Source organism: Pezoporus wallicus, unplaced genomic scaffold (assembly GCF_028554395.1).
Source record: "Pezoporus wallicus isolate ANWC-B61680 ecotype Strahan unplaced genomic scaffold, APGP_CSIRO_Pwel_v1 contig_8341, whole genome shotgun sequence".
Taxonomy (NCBI): domain Eukaryota; kingdom Metazoa; phylum Chordata; class Aves; order Psittaciformes; family Psittacidae; genus Pezoporus; species Pezoporus wallicus.
In genome coordinates, this window is record NW_026638083.1 from 854,861 (window position 1) to 875,481 (window position 20,621).

The 20,621-nt window shown below is 42.5% G+C and overlaps 1 protein-coding gene across 8 annotated transcripts in view; it reads right to left on the reverse strand.

Annotated features, from left to right (window-relative positions):
- Positions 1–20,621, reverse strand: part of CRB2 (crumbs cell polarity complex component 2) — a 64,533-nt gene that overhangs the window by 31,859 nt on the left and 12,053 nt on the right. For 4 of the 8 annotated variants that reach the window (XM_057408999.1, XM_057409007.1, XM_057409000.1 and 1 more), the window contains exon 1: positions 5,803–6,046. The exons of 3 other annotated variants lie outside the window; for them this stretch is intronic. In XM_057408999.1, the coding sequence (XP_057264982.1) occupies positions 5,803–5,875 (73 nt within the window). In that variant the 5' untranslated portion in view covers positions 5,876–6,046. Of the gene's footprint in view, positions 1–4,876; positions 4,995–5,802; positions 6,047–20,621 lie in introns of those variants that run through there. One more of the 8 variants, XM_057409005.1, reaches the window with a different exon arrangement.

The following is a 20,621-nucleotide window of genomic DNA, read 5'->3' on the forward strand; positions in this document are numbered from 1 at the left end:
AGTATGTCCCACTTGTGATGCTGCCAGGAAGTTGAATGCAGAGTCTGAAGAACGTAGTGGACTAAAAGGGTATCAAAGACTTAGATCACCACCTAGCTCGAGAAAGAACGCAATAGGATGTTTTTAGCTCTGGTTTTGTTATTTTCATCCATCAGCCCCAGGGTATATAATAATTCCTCTCAATTTTGGGATAGATTACTGATTATTATTGTCAATAGCACATGAATACACCAAATGCTAATAAGCACAGTGAATAAGTTTTTCCTCCTGCACAATACACCAATCATGAAAATGGGTAATTCAGACAATGCTGTTCCATTAAAATGGTGAAAATCAGGTCAAAGAAATCACTGAATGACAAAAGAGTTTACAGCTTTCCACAGAAGTAGTTGTTGCAGGACTAACAATGATATCTAGGATTTTTCCTTTACCGGTCACAAGAAGAATATGAATCAGTGATGTTTGTAAGTGGAAAAATAACCATAAAATATGTTACAGTCATACCATCCTGCAACGCTACCCTAAAATGAAACTGGAGAAGACTCCAGTTTCTTTGAAGAACATGTTCCAGGCATTTAGGGGTGGATTAGGAGGGACTTCAAAGGCTCACAGAGTTGCATATAAAGCATTCAGTGCACTCTGTCAGGGCAGGTCTGGTTTTACACTTTAAAGGTAGCTGACAGAGATTTTGCCTCAAAGCTGAGGCCTGTGACCTTTTGCATCACTTTAAGGCAAACAAGCTGCATTACCAGGCTTTGCCTTCATGATTTGCTTTAAGAATTTTACACCTTTAGTAAATGATCTTTCAAAGGGCAGTTGTAACAGCAAGTTTTCTAGCCATTAATGAGAAAACAGGAATTAATGAGAGGCTGGGCAACGCGAGATCCCCCTGGTAACAGTTCACTGTCTCTGTCCCAGGGTTCTGAGGGATCTCTTATTTCAGTATCCTGAGGGATCTCTTATTTCAGTATCCTGGGACAAGATGCTGCTGCACTGGACTGACAGAGAGTTGTGGGAATTGACAAAGGCAGCGTGGGAGGAGGAGGGTCTCAAAGAGCTGAAGCAAGGTTTCCGTCTTTTAAAAACCAACCCAACCCCCCCAACTTTGTCTGCTCTCCATTATCTCCTACTTGTGAAATCTCAGTGGGAATTTCCCCCACAACAGGAGTTGCATTGAAGTAACTTTGTTCACAGCCTCCCCTCTCCATCCTGACATTATGCTGGCCAAAGGTTTTATTAGAGGCCAATGATGAGTTACTAAGACAATACACAAGACAAGGAGCTTCAGTCATTTATTACTTCACCACTTGTGAGATGCTGCTTTAGTGTTATCCACTGGCTTCTGGGTTTTTTTGGTTTGCTTTTCACAAGTTTGTTTTTTCAAAGTCCTGGGAAACCAGGATGGAGGGTGGATGCCCTCAGGCTGGGATACACCTGACCTCGTGGGAGATGCCCAGTGCCTCACTGATAACTACCATAAAGGTGCTCTTAATGGTCACTTTAAATTCCAACAAGGAAGTGGCTGCATTGGGGTTATCATCCCAGAGAACACCTTGTTTCCTTCATAGTGAAGAAAAATTTTGACAATTGATTGATGGAGTTTTTTTATTATATTTGTTATCCAAATGGAGTAATATAATACCTCAACTGTGACTGCTAAAACCCCAGCCTGATGCAATTCCTACCAGCCAGCCTGTGCTCCTGCTGATCCCCACAGCAGAGCTCCCACTAGAGAAAGACACTGAGGGTAGAAAGGGAACCCCTCCACCTCAACTATCAGTTTCACAGCTACTAAACCCGAATAAAGGAATAGAAAGAGTTATGTCTCCATGACAACAGGAAGGCATGTGCTTATATTAGTAAATCCCTGCTGACCTCTGCTGATCCTTCCCTACTCTGGTCAGTGTAAAGGATTAGCAAAAGGGTACACACCATGGCCTGTTCCCAGGAACCACACATCAGGAAGGAAAACCGGACAGGCCTAAAAGGGGCTTTCATGTTACTACCCCTCTCTTCTCCATCCTTGCTAACTTCGGAAAGTAATGGCTGAATAAAACTGAATCCTTTAGGAAGTACCTTCAGTGTCCTTGTTCAGGGAGCATACAAGGCCTTTTTAGGTGGCTTTACACATCCTAAGAATTTACAAGCCCAATTTCCTTATTGACATGGAGAGATTAAATCCTTTCTTCCCAGACCCAAGGAAAACACCTACTCCAGTAATACCAGCAGCAGAAAACAGGAAATTCTGAGGCTACTGACAAGCTCATGACATATTAATAATTGGCACTGGTTTTTCACCTAGCCTAAAATATTCCATAACATGTATTCCTTGTCCTCTTACATGGTAATGGGCATCTTTTGATAGTTCTTTTAACAGTGGGCTTCTCTATTCAACATGAGAAAATGGGATGTGGGCATGAGAAGCTTTCCAAAATACCAGTGTTAGATCACAACTACTAAGCCCTGGAGCTGCAGCAGCTTAACCACCTCTGCCAGCCAAGCTCTGTTGAAGTAACTTGCTCCCACCTACCAGCTGCTCCCTCTCCCCACAGCCACTTCCCATCAGCTTTGTTTGAATTTCCCTGTCTCATGCTCAGGTAATGTCACCATTAGGATCAGGTATATTCAATTCCCTTCAAGATTCTGGGGCCCAGAGTCAAGTTCTTAATCACACAAACCCTGTATCTTGCCCACTACCGGTCTGGATACTAATTTAAAACTCTAGTGACATCCTTGCACACAGCTCAGACTGCAGCTTTTCCCATCTAGTGTTTTAGACGGATAGAGTGTTCATCATTTCCCAGCTTACTTCTGACATTGTTTTTCTTCGTTACTGGAGAGCAACAAGCCCCATACCACAACATTTGCATGTTCCAGTTTTGGTGTGACGGAAGATTTTCATGCCAGAGATATGTACTGTCTACTGTGTAAATTATTTATAAAGACTTTATAAAGGCCTAGACCACTAGACTTTCATTAACATGGGCACAAGCAGATGTAGCTCCATTTCCCCTTGTGAAATATGCAGAGTATTTGTCCCCCCCTCAAAGAGGCAGAATGTGATTCCTGGCTCCCTCCCACCCAGCTTGCCCAGTGAATTGCCGGATGGTGCCAAACGGTGGGCAGCGATCCACAGCATTGAGCAGTGCCAATATGATGGCCAGAGGTATTACCAGCATTAATCAGAAATACCACTTCAGGGAATTAAACTTACTCAACACAGAACAAGTAGCCAGACAGCTTGTTTCCATTACCTGTTCAATATTTTAATTCAGATTTAAAGATGTAACTCCCATTATATTGCTTATAGAACTAGGAGAAGGACAGGAGCTATAAATCCACATTTTATGACAGCACTGCATATATTGCCACAGTGACCCTTTGATCTTCTGTGCTTATAACACCCAGTATTTTCCCTTTAATAAACACTTCTCCAAGCTGACCTTCATGGTTTACACGTTCTCTGATCTCTCAGCCATTTCCACAGATCAAACACTGAGACAGGGGGTTTCCTGTGTATTCAGTTAACCAGATTGAGTCATAAGCTTTAATTTCCAATTCTTATTTAAATACACTGAGCACCAAACAAAACAGCTGAAAAGATTGTATGTCTTTGCTTCCACCTTTTGAAGCAAGAGAGATTTAAACTGTCCCTGTGTCCGAGCTAATCTCAAGAGCTGAATTAGAGCAGATAGTGAACTGCCAGAAAACAGGTCTGTTTGCACATATCCTCTTCTTAATAGGTGTCCAAAGCATTCCCCAGGCCAAAGGTATGTGAATTACTCTGCTCCTTGTCAGCTGGAGTTGTGGGAACAGAAATGAGTAGACACTCATTCTGCCCTCCAGAATCTCCTTTAGAGCACAAGTTGGGCAGAACAGCTCTCAGCCTATTCCAGACAGTAAAACTGGAGTCACATGCAGAGTCTGCACCACTGTCCCTCTGGAGTTTATGTCAAACAAGTGGAGGCAGTGAGGAGCTGGCTGTAGGGGGGTCTCAGGCTTACAGCTTGCAACAGCCCATCTGGAGAATCGGGAGAGGTAACTTGACCACTCTGTGCCTCACTGACACTTAGACTCAATTAGACATTAAAAAAAAGTAGTATATACCGCACAAGGGCAAGAAAAGCCATTTTTTATGGCCTTAAAAGTCTGCAAATGCTCCATAAATATTACCATTCTCTACAGTTAAAATCTGGCAAAATTCCCCTTGCAAAACAGGAGCAGGTAGAAAGCCTATGGAGATTACCCCTTCCCTTGAGCTTTGCTGGGCTCTATCGAGATGTGTCATCCACCCGCACTCCAAAAGGAAACAATGCTCTCACTACTCCAGTAAAAAGCTACCAGTGCAATGGTCAAACAGCCCAAACCCTCAGAAACATGCCAGCTCCCTGGCAGCCACCTCCTGAACAATACTGTGTATGCAATGGGCCTTCCTTCAGCACAACACAAAGCCACCATAATTGCTTCACACTCCAAACCAGTAGCTATGGTTACTAGATACAAAAGACAGTCCTGCTGCTTCCCCATAGCCAGAGGAATTCCAGGCACTTGGAGTGAATGCACCAGACAAAGGAACTGGTACAAAGAGATGGGGGGGGGGGGGAGCAGACAAAAATCTAACCGTATTTTGACTTTCATATTCATAGTCCGAGGTGATCAGAGCAAAGGAGATTTAGGGAAGCTTCTGAAGGGGGAAAGAAAAAAAGAAATATAAACCGTTGGGGAGCCAAAGGAAAAGCTGAAAACTTTCTCCAACTACTCAGGAAGTACATAAACATCAGCTACTGATGCAAGAGAATGCCAGCTGCAGTGTTCAGCAGGTACTGGCAGAGAAAAGGACTTTTGCTGTATTTCCCCCATGTTCTCTGTATTTTACCTCCACTCCTTCATGTCAGTGATCACTCCTGTCCCAGCTCAGCGGGAACCAAGCAGGAGTATTACACACAGATACTGGCCTGGCAGTGCCAAGAAGAGGATAAGGAGGCTAGTTCAATCACAATCACACTTTCCAGTAAAAGGCTGGACATGTTCTGACATGACCATATAATCCCTAGACGACTAAAACAGATGTCTAGGCCCCATCTTCAGGCACCATCACAGAAGAAACAGAGAACTCTATTTTTCAGAGCATAAGAAATTGTATACAAGGGTGATTTTTGGAGCCTAAAGACATGTTCATGTGAACTTGGAGAATCCCAGTATACTCAAGTATATTACTTGGCTATAAAATAAGTTCCAATGTGCAAAACACCAAAATCAACCCTCCATCAGTGCACTTCAGGATGGATCTGCTTGCTTCAAAATTTGTAAATGAGAATACTCATGTACTCTCTTCTTCCTCCACATTTTGTACCAGAGGTATTTGGCACTTCAGCATATTAATATACTGCCCTAGGTACACTCCTCTTTTGCTTAGATGTATTTCTATAGCACATAGAATGGAAATAAAGCTCTGTGTTTCTTCTTTATGGGCACAACCATAAAATTCAGAACTTTTACATGGAGAAAGAGGTTACTGTAACAGCTGAATACTTCACCACATGAAAGTGCACACACTTTCAGCTCTTGTGAATAAACGCATATATACATGTGCACAAGGAGAAAGATGAAAGAAAATAAGAAGTAAATAGAAGGAAAAACATATCTGGAATGAAATGCCTGTTTATCTGCCGGACAAGAAGTTTTCAGGCACCAAAGCTCACTGTGAGAGTGACATTCTGTTCAGCTGCAGGTCACAGATTTGATCCAAAGTTACTGCATAGTGGCTGGGTAAGAATCAGGCACAGAAGACAAAAAACTTACCCCAAAATACGAGGAAAAGTGGCAGCAGGAGAGCAGCATTGTACGCTCTGGAGGTAGTTTTCCTTAATTCCATGACAAGTCTAAGAGTGGCTGTTCTACAAACCTCTGGGGAGAAACAGTAGTTGGAAACTAGCAAATACCAGCTCTGTCCACATCACGGACTCTGGAGAATTCTCCCCACTACAGGCACTGGCTCTATGCTCCGCCGAACTGGGGACTAGCACTAACACAGTGGACAGAGTCCCCGTCCACTCTCAATGCTTCACTCGTGTTCCTGGAACAAGGAGAAAATGCTGCCTGGATCGCACGGATTGAACTGCACAGGGCAAGGAGAGCAGGATTTACAGGTTTAGGCAGCTGGTGAGTTACAGGCTGTCAAAGGGAGCAAGAAAGGGAGGAACTGGGAGAGTCACAGCACACGCAAAAAGGAAAAAAGACCCTGGTGTTGCTTTCTGCTTTCTGGTTTTTGAACTCCCCCAATATAACGAAGAAAACAAACCTGGTGTCTCCTCCATGGCTGTGACAGGAGCTCAGAACTGGCTTGGGGGCTGAGGTGGCTGGGGGCATTTCTAAGATGCAGGCTTCTGTATCAGCTCATATTTATAAGCGAACTCCAGATGAGGATCAGTCACAATTTTCTGATCAAGGCTGCTTTGTTCCAAGAGAAAATAAGACAAAAGACAAAAGCACACTGTTAATCCCAATTGCATAGTTAGCCCACATTTGTCTTTACTGCTGTCTCCCATGCATCATGGGATGGGTGAACCTGCAAGACATATGAACCCACAAAACATACATGAATCCTTTTCCCAACTAAGGAACAGTTATAGAGCTCAACAACAGAAGTGTCTGCATTACACAAGCACCGAATCACATCACCATCTTTAGATGCACATGCTTAGCTTTAGAAGTGGGAAAAAAATATCAGTGTCTATTGTTTTATGAGAGTAACTGGAAAAAGACAGAGCCCACACTCTGCTGTGACCTACTAAGCACCTCTAAATCCACATCACAATTGGATTAAATTAACCATAATTAGAATTACGTGCATTGCCTCACCCTTCCACTGACAACTAAAGATAGAAGGCAGGTAAGACGCCATACAAATTCCAAGTTTAAGCAAGAAATATGCAGCATAGCAAGGCACTGGCGCAGGCAGACCTAAGCTGCACATGATGAAAACAACAGCAATCCTACAATGAGTAATTTGTGTTATCTCAGCATCCTTGCAGAGCAGACAGAGGCTGCTGGGCCATGTGCAGGGAAATAGGTATTTACTGCCTTTGGTTTTACCTTCAGTGCAGAAAGGAGAACAGTCACCAATGACAGAACTCACCACCAAAACACTGCAATTCAGGAACAAATGGTTCATCTCACCATCCTGCCTTGGAATGCTCCAAAGATCATGTGTTATCAACCTTATCTGGACCACCCTGCCCCCACTTTCATCTCTGGTGTCTTCAGTCTGTTTTCTCAAGATCAGCCTCAGCATTAGTTTCTTGCCAGTTACCACAACCATCTGGAACTCATTTCTCTCTCCTCAGACTCTCTTTTGCTGTCAGGGGATGTCACCAAACACTGACACATGCAGAATCTTTCTGCTCAGAATGCCTCACCTGCATGAATTATCCTCACAACATCTCACCTTTTCCAAATCAAAGCAAATACACACAAATCCACTGCACAATTTATACTGCAAGAAGCCACCATTCTTCCCCTACTGAATTCAGCCCCTTCTGTAAGTTGACTTGGGCAATACCTCACAACTCTTGGGTAATAAACCTACACACAGTAGTTTGGAGCTCATGTGTCTACCTGAAGGACATGGTCAGCTTTCATAAACCAGAATTAGTGCAACAAATCCCCACACATGAGAAAGTAGACATCCTCCCACAGAGGCTTAGGTCTTGTACAGCTCTGCTGTGTTGTGCGGCTTGTGCTAGTGACCAAGTTTTATTCTGGAGTCTTCATTTGGTCTTTCTGTCAAGTTAACATTGACACGTTGAAACTGAGCTCATAACATGGTTGATACGTCAGTAACATCACACATGGTATCAGCGGTACCTTTCTGAAGGCAGCGTTGCATCCTTTTGTCACAATAGGGTATATATGGTTCTCAGACAAAACCTTCCACAGACAGTGAGACTCCCACGCCTTATCACTGCCAGGACACACAGATTGTGAGCTCTGGGACTGCAGCAGGTTACGAGGGATGATCCTCTTGAAAAAAGTGTTCATTTGCTCCTTCCAACCCCTGCTAACTGCAGCACATCTGAGTGTCTGCCAGGACTTCAGGCTCATTTAGTGTTGCCCAAAACCCAAGGTAATGAAGCCCAAATAGTCAAGACATCCAATTTCCTTATAATAATCAAAGTACCTTAATCCAGTGTCCACCTGTGAGCATATTAGAAATTATTTTCCAGTGTTCATGGTTGCAACTTCCTGAAATTTTGCCAGCATAAATGTCAGACCATTTCTATACTGGACCCTTGGGCATACAAAAGCTAGCGTGGTATTAACCAGCTTAGTCCAATTAAAGGACCCTAACGCAACTCTGTACAGGCCCTGATTTGTTAGGCTTGACTACATTTCCAAAGAAGGAGCACAACTGGGTGGATTTGTTATCTAAAGCATAAGCTCCAAGTCCTTAGTCATCCTTGCTAAAGCCTTCCCCAAGCTGGCCTTGGTTTGTGCTACCTCCGCATCACTGCAGTCCAACGTCACTATAATCTGCTCTTTACCATAGTATTAAAACTAGAGCCAAAGGACACAGCTGCTTTCGTTTGGGTAACACTCATTACAAGAGACTTAGAGCCAGCATAACAGCAAGGCTTCTATTCTCAGCCAGTAGGTAAGAAACTCTGCAAGCCGGAAATGCGTGCCATGAAAATGGGGCAGCAGTAAGCAAGGTGGATTAAGAGAAAGGAGAGAAAGTAGGTCTGGGGTACCAGCAGAACCTGTTTGTCTTATTCTATACCTTTTTGTGTACTTTTCACAACACAATCCTATGCACTTTTCTACAAACAGTTCAGAATGAACTGCACAGCCAAGAATCTAAGCAAAACGGTCTGCACTTTCCATTCAAAGAACAATGTACATTTGCATGAGTTTCATGATCTTTCTTCACAGAGGGCTTAAAATAATCCCAGTATTACAGACTGGATACTACAGCTTAGATGTGCAATATGACGGCTAACATCACAGACAGAAGCTAGTAAGAATAAAGGCATTCCTATCTCCTGTCATATCCAGTGTAGCTGCCTCAGAGGGGAGAGCCTCACCTTCCCTCCTTACACTTCTGGAATTCATCACTGAATACAAATCTGCTTGTCCAAATTGAACAATGCAAACTACCCTCCAAGGTCCAATCTCCACCTCGAAATTGGCTCTTTCCTGTAATAACCAAAGCTACTGTCCCTTAGCATGCACTGTCACACTTTTCCATCTGGCCACTAGATGCCCCTTCTGCACTGCACAAACTCAAGCAAAGGCCATTGTGTGAAAACATGAGAGTTGAAAAGAAATTCGTTATCATCAATGCTGCCAAACCAACACAATCAGAAACATCCTGGAACGCTGTAGACTGAGCCAAGCAGCTCACTGATCACTATACTGCAACATCTACACATCAGGAGAGTGAAGGAAGAGTTTTGTCTGCAAGTCAAAACTTTAAAGTTGCTCTTAAAACATGGAAAAATCACACAAAATTTCCAGTCTCAACACAGCCTGATTGCACTCTATACGCACAAATTCAGTTTATTTATGAGAATTTAATAGGAAATATCTGCGTGGGTTAAGACTGAACATAGCGTACGTATCCCATACATGTAGGTTTAGGGCCCATCTCTTCCCAGCCCTGCAAGCCTGGCCATTAGGCGCCATCCCGTGGCAACCTGTGTGCATCTTGGGATGCACCAGCAACAAGGCTCAAATTCATGTTTTGTGCCAGTTGTACAGCTACAAACCGTGAAAAAAACCTCAGTGAAACCCAGCCTTAACTGAGAAACTGGGACACCAACAGCTCCCCTCAACAGAACATCAATTCTACAGAGAAATGACATTTTAAGCAGAACGTTTCCTAATATGCATGACCAGCACTTTCTCAGAAGATTCCTGTATTTGTCTGCAGACTACGCGAGGTCCAGGGTTAGGATTTGAGGGGATAAAATTGAAGCAGATTTGCCTGAAGTCTGAAATCACCCACTGTGCCTTGCAACACTGGCTGCTTGTGCAAACACCTTTACTACATGCCTCATTCCAAAAGGAGCAAATTATAAGAAACATAACAAGGATATCCGAAAATACACAGTACCTATAGCCTCCTCTCCAATATATAAGCCCATTTACAACATACACTGACTAGGCTGCAGTAAAGACAGGGCCATACTTCTGCCAAGTTATCTCTAAAGGGAGTTCCAGAAGTCAGGCTCTAACCATGTATGTACCCTTTGATCTATGCAAGACTCTGCTGGAGTGCCACAGGTCAGCTTTAAGTCCCTTTGATCCTCTTTCCAGTGCTTACAGCTGCCTTGGTGGAGGTGAATCCCTTCCACTGGGCCTCTTTTGGCAGATGGGAAGATGAGAATGTTGAGCAGCTAACAGGAAGCAGCAAACAGTGTAAAAAAGGTCTCAGGCAAGATTTTCTGCAGTAAAATGTTATAGCAGGAAGCAGGATTTGTCCAATACAACGACTGGATCTTAGGGGTTTGAAGTTGTGTTGACTATTGAGAGGGCCTTCTACCGAAACATGTTAAGAAATACCCTTTCCACAACGACCATCGCTGCTTAGAGAGAGCCTCTCACGCCACGGGAGGGCAGTGCTGGGCAGCTTTCTGATCTACCAGCCTAAGAACAGCTTTGAAAGGCAACCTTCTGAATTAGCGTATGTTTGTTGCAAATGTCTGCATTGCTGGCAACCCCGCAGGAGTCAGGCTGGTGCCTAGGGCGCTTAGCAGGCTTCAGGGGAAAAGCTAATGCTCAGCCAGAACCAAAAGAACCTACAATCAGAGCCAAAGTAAGGGAGCTATGCCCCGCAGCAGAGCCTGGGTGAAAGGAACCTTGAAATGCAAAAGTTTGCTCTCTATGAAGGCCAAACACAGGGAGGGTGGAAAAGGGAATTTTAGGAAAGCCCCCAGCTGGACCTGAAAAACAAACACATCAAGTGCACCACATCAGCTGTGTGTTCTGAACAGTCTAGACTCAAAGTCCTGTATGTTCTATGACATCTATCTCTGCCATGGAAATGACACCTTTGAATACTGCATAAACCACCAAGCTCTCGTTTTCCTTGCAGATGTAATCTCTGCAGTCTCATACAGTTTGCTCTGTAATGAGGCCTCTGGGAAAAACTAGCCATTCTTCCCACAGTACGTGGCAAGAAGTAAAATGGATATAGACCATGGATGGGCCAAATGCTGAGGATGAGTAATTTTCCCCAAGAAGCCAAAGATGTAGGGTTTGCTTTTGTGTATTTGCACCTCAATGAACACTCCATTCAAGAAACACTCCTACTACCTCTAAATCTAATCCAGGTAACTAAACAGATCTGTGAATACAAAGGTAAGGGACAAAGGTACAGGAACAGCCCCATGCTCCTTTTCCTGACTCAAAAGCAGGGGTATTGTGTATCTATTTTCAGTACCTGTCTCACACACTCGTGACTTTATAGGCCGTGTTTCACACCAGGATTAGCATAACCACGGACTGCGCTGCAGCGACCAGAGCAGCAAACACCTCTGAAGTTAACTTCTGTTGTAAGATTATTTCATGGACTTGAGCTCCCACAGGAGTCAACTGTTTCTTCACAGATGTCCCAGAGTAATGGCCTTACCTGAACTGGGTGTGCAAAACTTGCTGGATCTGCTATCACTTGGCTAAGAGGGTCTGGCAGCCCTGCCAGGATTACTGCAGCACTCACTGGCCTGTGGGCAGACATTTCATTTTGCCAAGATACTAAACCCTGGTGTTTCCATAGCCATCCATTTGTCAGATTAACAAACCTTTTAAGAATGACAAATACAGATCTGTACATAATTGCTGACAGCATTCAAGCTTCTTGTCATGGTCTGCAAATGGTGGTTCATCCCAGTGTCAATAACACTGAATTTGTTTCATAATTAGAACTTGAATAATTAACTTGTCACCACACTGGCAACAGTTCTTCCAGACCTGTGTAGTCTCCTCAAAGGAATTATCTTGTAAATCAGCAAATTCAACTTAATAAGTATATATACTTCTACCCCTGACTGTTTCCTTCTGGCATAGGAAGGTTTTGATTATGATCAGCCACATTACTACTCCTCTGGCAACACTAATGTCAGATCAGAACAATCTGAGCTGAGAGACAATTCCATACCTAGTTCGTGCTCTCATTCTCTAGTAGTACTGTTGCATAACTGCAAACTAAAATCAAGGACTAGGGACCTACACAATTAGATGTTATGGAAATAGACATTCCCTTCCAAAGACAGCTCAACATCAGTTTTGATAAATACCACAGGTGCATTGTACCAATATATTAAGCATTTTCCCAACTTCAAAATAGTGAAGGCTTATGAGTGATCAGTTACAGGTCTTAAGGTATCAGTAATGTCAAATCAAATTTTATTTCAAAGACATGGTAAAAAATAAACTCCAAAGACATGCCCATCTTAACCATGATCCTTAAAGACTTCAATCAGGCCAAATCCCTCATCCCTAAGTGCATAGCTGGACCAGAGATAAGGGTAAGCAGAGGTTTTTAGGGCTTAAGCACTTCTCCCTGCCCTGAGGGAAGCTCTAGTTGTTCCACTTCTCTTAGGGAGCATGGTTCACGCACATTTTCTACTTCATGTCTTGCAACAGCAGGCAAACCAAGCTTCTGCTGAGTGTCTGCAGAAGGTGACATTGATCTGCAACACAAGCATTTGAATCTTTAGCTCTGCTAACTGGTGTTCTGAGTGTACCTGAGAGGAAGTTCATTCAATATGTCTGAAACAAAATTTGCTCAATGGCTTCTGAGAAGAGAAAAATGAAGCTTTTATAGTGTGATGAATTAAAACAGTCTATAATCTTGATTTATAATCAAGAAGCCCAACTATGAAAATGATTTTTGTTAGTCAGAGTTAACCCCCAGTAGCCTTCAAGAGTGCACACTCCATGTGAATGATCCAGCACCTCTTACTACAATAACCAACTTTCAGGAGTACATGGGTGAGTAAAAAGAAGCAATAAAAATTCACAGGAGAAAGCCAGGAGTGTCAACAGATTGGCTGTCTACCTTGAAACAGTTTCTTTCCATTCGGTTAAGAGGTTATGGCCTTCAGACATGAGATTAAAATAGTGAATCCACTCCTGGCTATTAACTTCAACACTGGGGCTGCTCAGCCTGGAGAAGAGAAGGCTGCGTGGAGACCTCATAGCAGCCTTTCAGTATCTGAAGGGGGCCTATAGGGATGCTGGGGAGGGACTCTTCATTAGGGACTGTACTGACAGGACAAGGGGTAACGGGTTAAAACTTAAACAGGGGAAGTTTAGATTGGATATAAGGAGGAAATTCTTTCCTATTAGGGTGGTGAGGCACTGGAATGGGTTGCCCAGGGAGGTTGTGAATGCTCCATCCCTGGCAGTGCCCAAGACCAGGTTGGACAAAGCCTTGGGTGACATGGTTTAGTGCGAGATGTCCCTGCCCATGTTAGGGGGATTGGAACTTGATGATCTTACGGTCCTTTCCAACCCTAACTATTCTATGATTCTATGATACATACTTAACTCCAAATTTGCTTGTTTATTTTCCCTCAGTAACTTAACCCTATTAGCAATTTGTTATAATCATAAAGCTTGTACTTTGTATTCCACCAAATACCCACTGCAGCGAACTCTGACGTCAAAGCCACAGTTCAACCTCTCTCCTTAACTTTAAAGCTCATAATCCTCCACCAAACTAGCCAGTAAGGATAGTGATGTGCTGATTCTGCCCAGTGGACTCTTGCTTTTTTCTACTTCTTCACAGCAGTGGTACTTCAATTACAAGCACATCCTTGTGGGCCGATAGGATCTCACTGTTAGGTCAGAACAGGTTCCTACAATTTAGGAACCAAATAACATACTTGGGCAGTAACACAAACGAGTTGCCACAGCAGCACTGGAGCCAATGCTTCCCAATTCATCCATCCATCTTCAGCTGAAACTGAGCTTCAGGGGTGAAATAAAGCCAAAACAAAGTAAAGAGTGAAATGGAATCTGTCCAACAATAAGCCAGGTGTCAGGCATCTGATCCACAGAGCCTGACCAAGGACAAAACGGTCATTCTCTGTTAGCTATGGTGGGATGTTGGGAATTCTGAGCAGATGTTAATAGGATGAATAAGTACTAGTCGCACAGCCTCAGAATGATAATGCCTCTGAATACCAAAAGCATATTGATCTCCTGAAGTGCATAGTTAGAACATCTAATGGCTCTAGAGAGACCAGGGAAACACTTCAGGGAGAAGGGGGAAACAGAGAAAAAGAGAAGATGCTTTAGACTGAGGAGTTTTATCAGTTAAAAAAGCCTTTGGGCACACAGGGAATGTCAAAATGCTCCTGCATAAACAGACATACAGTGAGGGATGCCAAGAATGCACACTTTGTGCATAAGAATGGAAGAATTAATTTACAGAACTTGTATAATTATAACAGGTCTGAAACACTTCTAGGTAGAAGAATCAGAAAGAACTTAGAGGAAAACAAATCCTTACTGCACTGTTCTGGTGGATCAGAACTGTGGGAAAAGAAGAGCTAATACCCCAGTGACGCAGAGAATGCAGACACTGTTCAAAAGAAATTCAAATGGAAATTCTTTCTATTTTAATGACCTCAACTGTTATTAGTAATGCAGATTAGGTCTTTGTTCTAAAAGGAAATCTCATCCTAACCTGCAGTGTCTTTTTCAAGTGTGAGACATTTGAAAACTCCTTTTTAAACAAGGGCTGTGTAATTGGGAAATTCAATTCATTCTCTTTGCTTTGACATCTATTTAGTTCAGCACTATATCCACCATCAAAAGCAAAATGTTATCCTCCACTCTGCACTAGATGGCCAGCGGTCCCACGGCATACACTCTGCTCCAGTACTGATCCAGTGCTGTCACGATCTCCTTGAAGGTGGATAAGACTCCAGAACAACAAGGCTGCAAATTATCAGCTTGTTCAGAGGTGGGTTTCTCTTTTATGAGCTACAAATCAGACTAAACTACACTAACAGAAAGATCCTTGTAAAATTCACTCTCAGACACCATAGCAGCATATCACAGTTCTACGAACTCTGGTCAATAGTATTATATATCCTCTGAACCACTAAGGACATTAAGAAAACACAGCGAAGAGATGAGGAAACATTCCAGTTGTCCTGAGCTTCCTACTCTCTGACCACAAAACCACACTCTCACATCAAATGGGGAATGAAACTCAAGGGACGTTTTAATCCTACACCCCTGCTCTAATTAATAATCCTACTTTATCAATATTTGATGGAGCTGTTATTGTGTCTCCTCTGACCATTACACTTTTCATATAATGCTCTGAATTATGCTGCTCTGTAGCAATGTACTCCTTCCAAGGCAATACAGATGGAAAACACAGCACCTCCTTTCCTAAGGCAGTGCCTTTCCAGAAGATCCTACTTCAGGACTAATGCAGGAGATTGGCAATTTATTTAAAAACATATATTGACTCAGCCTGAAATGACCTTTATCCTACCATCTGACCACTATCCCACCATCATCTGCAGAAGAAAATACATACGTATCCTGAAAACCAAACAAAACCCCACAGATAATGTAGAGTACAACAGTCATTGTGTACACTGGCACAGAGAGTCACACTTACTAAGGTACAAAAGCAATTATGACAAGAAAAGCTTACAATTTTTTGCAATCTAAAGTGCTAAGGAGGATGATGTAGACTACTCCAGGGTAAACATAACAGAACCTTCACTGATGTCACACAAACTCCCATGGATGAGTAGGTGATTAGGTATGCTGTTGTGGTTGCATTCCCGCAGGGTTAAGAGGTTACTGCTGCTACCCAGTTACTCATCAGCACAGCTCCATGCCACTGTACTCCCCCTCTGCTCTGCACGTGTAACTGCAAATGCAGTTACTCCCACAACAGATGTTGTTAACATGATCAAGAATATTAACTGAGCAATTGCAAGTGCTTAAACTAATGTGAATTACTTCGGTAAAAAGGCAGCTCAAGAACAATTACATGCAGCTACATGAAAAGTAAAATATTCCACAATCCACATTAGACTCTTTAAGGATTCTCTTTGGAAAACACACTCAAAATTCTCCATCAGTGCAGAATCATTAAGATCAGTCCCTGCTGCTGAAGAACTGAGACACAGGAAAAGGCAGTACAAATTCATGGATAGAGAGAGGGCTTTTTCTGTACATTCCTCAGTCTCTGAATACTGCAGCTTTCCTCTGCAAGGGATCTTATTTAAAACAAACAGGAAAAGTAAAAGTAAAACAAACATTTAAGAGAAAAATAACCAGATGACAGAAGAGAAACACTCAGCCGGGGCATTTTCTCTACAGGACAACTGTTCTCAAAGCAGAGGTAGGGGCTGAAGTATGGCAGCACACAGGGAGGCTTATACTTCCTTGTCAGATTGCACATCTTCCCAGTTCCAGGCCTTTACTGCATTATACACTGTGGGTATCATAACACTTGAGTATCAGTTAACGGAGAACGACAGTGAGAGAGCAGAGAAGCAAATGAATTCATCCCAGTTCAAACGAAAATAGTACTTAAGAGTCATCCCCAACTTTCAGTCACTAAAGATTAACCACAGAAGCGTGGCACTCTTCTTCCTCAGCTCCCAGTAGTGATGGGGGGTGAAAGGAAAGAAGGAAGTGGGAATGAATGAAAAAGAACACAGTCAAAAGCAGATTTGGAACTCCATAGAGTCAGATGCACAATTTATTTGTGTGTGTGAGGAGGCCAAGCCAGTTCCCCCTTTCAGAGTGCAGAAACCTGTAAATTTCAGCACCTAGAAGGCCCTGAAGTTTCAAGCCCAGCCAGGATTTCCTGTGCTCCTATTCTGCAAGGCGCCCAGTGGAAACAGAGTTTCTGTGGCGAGCAAGGGAAAGGGTTGGACTGCACAGAAATCACAAAAAGGTTTTTGCAGCTTTAGCTTGTGGAACACAACGCAGAGATACTAAAAGAGGAAGATTAAAAGAAAAGTAACAAGTACTGAGGTATTCATGGGACAACCAGTAGCAGTCAAAGTGTCAGAGGAAGCCAGAGAGATTGGTAATTACTATGCGTCTTCCACACTTCCCATCTGACTCAAAGCCCAGTGAAGTAATTAAAGACAGCCAGCAATTACAGTAGCTTTGGTTCAGGCCCACAGAGAGCAAGATGCGAGGAAGCTCAGCGCTTCATTTCAACAGATTGTGATGACCCTGAGACTGCCAAAGGTCAGAAGATCTCTGGAGAAAGGGAGTAAGTCCTGAGTAACATCTGCCCAATGAGTTAAAAACACTAGATGATGCAAGCTTTGAGGGAACTTTTGTATCATCTGTTCTGTCTTTAGAAAGAAGAAGAGATGTGGTAGCATTTTATTTTTCACAGCAACGATTCAAGCACAGAACAGCAAACAGATGGAGGTGTCATAAGCAGTGTGAAAAAGAAAAACAGGAATAAAGTGAGAGTCCCTCTGCGGGAGATTATCACAGTGAAATTCTGTTTGCAATGACCTGTCAGAAAAATGCCTCAATTACTACAGGTTGGGATATGCAGGGGTTTTGAACCTCAGAGACTGGTGATCCACACCATAAAGGAAGGCAGGTCATGGAACAGGACAGGCTGACGACTGCACACGGTGTAACAGCAGAGTGATGATTTGGTGTTGGAAGCAACCCTGGGATGATGCTGTTTACAGGAGTATTCATGCAAATTCTGAGTAATGGAGCTCTTGAGAGGTATCAAGTGACAGAGTAATGCTTCTGGCTGGTTGTTTCCACTCACAAATGTGTGTGGAGAGGGAAGGAAGCACAGAAGAGAAAACATCCCATAAGTGGAAGGAATTAAATGCTATCAACTTATAATGGAAAAGGCTTAATGCAGACTACCAAAGACTAAATATCCCCATCACAAAACATGCTGGCCAGGCTTAAATGAGCAGTAAGGATTCTGAGGGGTACACAGTTTTATCTATAAAAGGAAGGTTTGGAGATCTTAGTTTAGTCCTTTCGCCAGGAGGTGCTGTATTAAAATTGCTGTATACAGCAACTTGTTCAACTAAAGAGGCTCTTTCTGCCATGAGCTGTAAAAGGACTTCAGTTTTCAATTCTTCTCTGAAGAATGTTGCAGATACAGATTTCTACCTCATGCTCAACAGATCCTAGGTTTTCTTCACAGTTTTGCTGCTCAGAGCAGAGAAGCAGCATTTTCCAGAACGCTTTCCTGAATCTCTAAACAGATCTTTTTTAACATCACGTTCTCTGGACAGATTTCCCAATACATCTCCATCCCATAACCCAAGAGCCGTAACAAACCAAAGGATTTGGCAATACTGAGTTGCTCAAAGAAATCTGAGACATCTTTCTGTTCATAGGTCTCCCTGAGGGCCCTGAGTGGGCTGCAATAGCACAGACAGTTGCTCTAAATAGCTTGTACCCAAACACTCTGCGTGGTGGTGATTAAATATATAAAACACATCCAATGTTTGAAACAAAGGCTCAGGGCACCTAACAAACACTACCACACAGAGCACACTATAGCACTGGAAATACTATCATGTGATCTACCCACAAACTAGTGCTCTAAGGAAATGCAGAACAGAAAGGAATAGTGAGAAAGTTCAAGATGTAAGACTATTTTTTTGCCTTTTCATTTTTATTTCATGTCTTTGTTGCAGACTTGTATGAGAAAACAGCTGCTACACACACTCATTTGCTACACAGATACTACTCCTAGGAAGTGCACAAGTCTAGACAATTCAAGACAGAGGTTTTTATTGTTACTGTGAGATCTGTATGCTTCAAAAGGAAATCAATTTAAGGTTTTTCTTTTCCCCTTTGAAAAGGCTGTGCCTTCCAAAGGATATTACTTGGACTTTGTTATATACTTATACTTTTTCCTAATATAACACTAATCCTGACCATCAGCTGGTACTGATCAGCATTTTGGTTGTGGCTCTCAATAGCTTCCGATTGCTCAGACCAACAGTGGTCTCCACTGTTCCAACAAACTAGAACAAAAGGCGAAGCAAAAGCACAGACAAGGCAAACACTGTCTCTGCCTCACCAAGTGATTTAAATATATGAAAGTAAGCGTGGCTTTATAGTCCTTTAATTATGTATTGCATCTGAATTATGTATGGCACAAAAGGCATACAGGAATTCTGTGTAGCATTGTGTAATAGTATTTCCTCACTGAGCATAAGATATGAATGTGCCCTACAACAGGCTTGCTCCAGTTTAATGGAATCCTGTAATTCCCAGAGAATCTGCACACCCATTCTCACTGCAAGAAGCTGTCTCATGTGCCTAAGAAATTCCCTGTAGCACCCTCAGAAGAATAGATTTACATGCTGGTGAGCAGAAACTGTCTCCCATATCCTGCTGTGCTCTTATTTAGCCCAAATACTGCTCAAGAATATCATAATACAGAGGTACTTTAAACCTGTAAGACCTGATTGAAAGTGAAGTGTTTAAATACAGAATATACACCATGTCTTTCAGATCAGCCAGTGGTTGTGTGATGTACGGCAATTACCTAATCAGTAATTCTACTGTTCTCTTGAAAAGTATGACTGGTTTTGCTACTCTAATGCACTATTTACCCCTCCACCATTTTTGTGAGGGACAGGATGAATCAACTCTTACAACATTATATAATCTAGCTGTAAGATAACTTGGAAACAGTCAACCTTTTTGCACTGTCACACTAGGGACTGCACACACAGTGGTGACAACACCTACATTACCCATCATAGCAAGTTCTTCCATTGGTACCTATAGTGGATCTATAATGAATGTGTACATATACTAATGGATCATTTGTATAACAACTCCTGTGTTCTACCCTTAATTCCACCCTCTTCTTTCCATTTGCTTTTGTTTTCTATGTTCTTCATTTTAAACACATAGTTGTGTATTATATAGAAATAAATACAGACTTTTTAGAGAATTGGAAGTAGATAAATGATTAATTCTCCAAGACAGTTTTACAGGTTGGTCTGTCCTTATCCATTTCAATAGAGAGACATCAACAAACATTCTTCCACCTTCCTGCTCTTTAGACTTGGTTTGTACCTTGCACTGGGCAAAATACTAAGCACTGCTCCCCAGAGTTAAGTTTCAAGCAGAGAACGTAGCTGTCAACTTCAGCTACAGTCACACATTCAGGCCGACGTCTGTTTTGCGCTGGGAAAACTTCTGAAACTCCAGGTCTAATTTTGCATAAAGAATATTTGTGCTTTTGTCTTTCCCGCAGGCACAATGACCTTCCCTTGCACAGGGACAGCGCTGGCTGCTGATTAGGAGTGCCGCTTTGCTGCCAGACCTCCACCGGATGGGGGCAACGATAGGCAGTGAAATCTAACTGCCACTTGGTGGCAGAGGTTAGATACCATAATTACATCTCTGGTTCCCAAGAATGCATCATGCATTCTTATTCTCTGCCCAAGGTGACTCTCAAGATTATTTCTTGCTCCTCATTAATTACTATACATATTTATAGATGAATTAAAGATTCAAACTTAAATATTTATTCAATTAATCGCTTTGAGTTCTAGTAGAATAAACAATATCAAATCAATTCATTAGCTCACGGGTTTATGACAATTTAA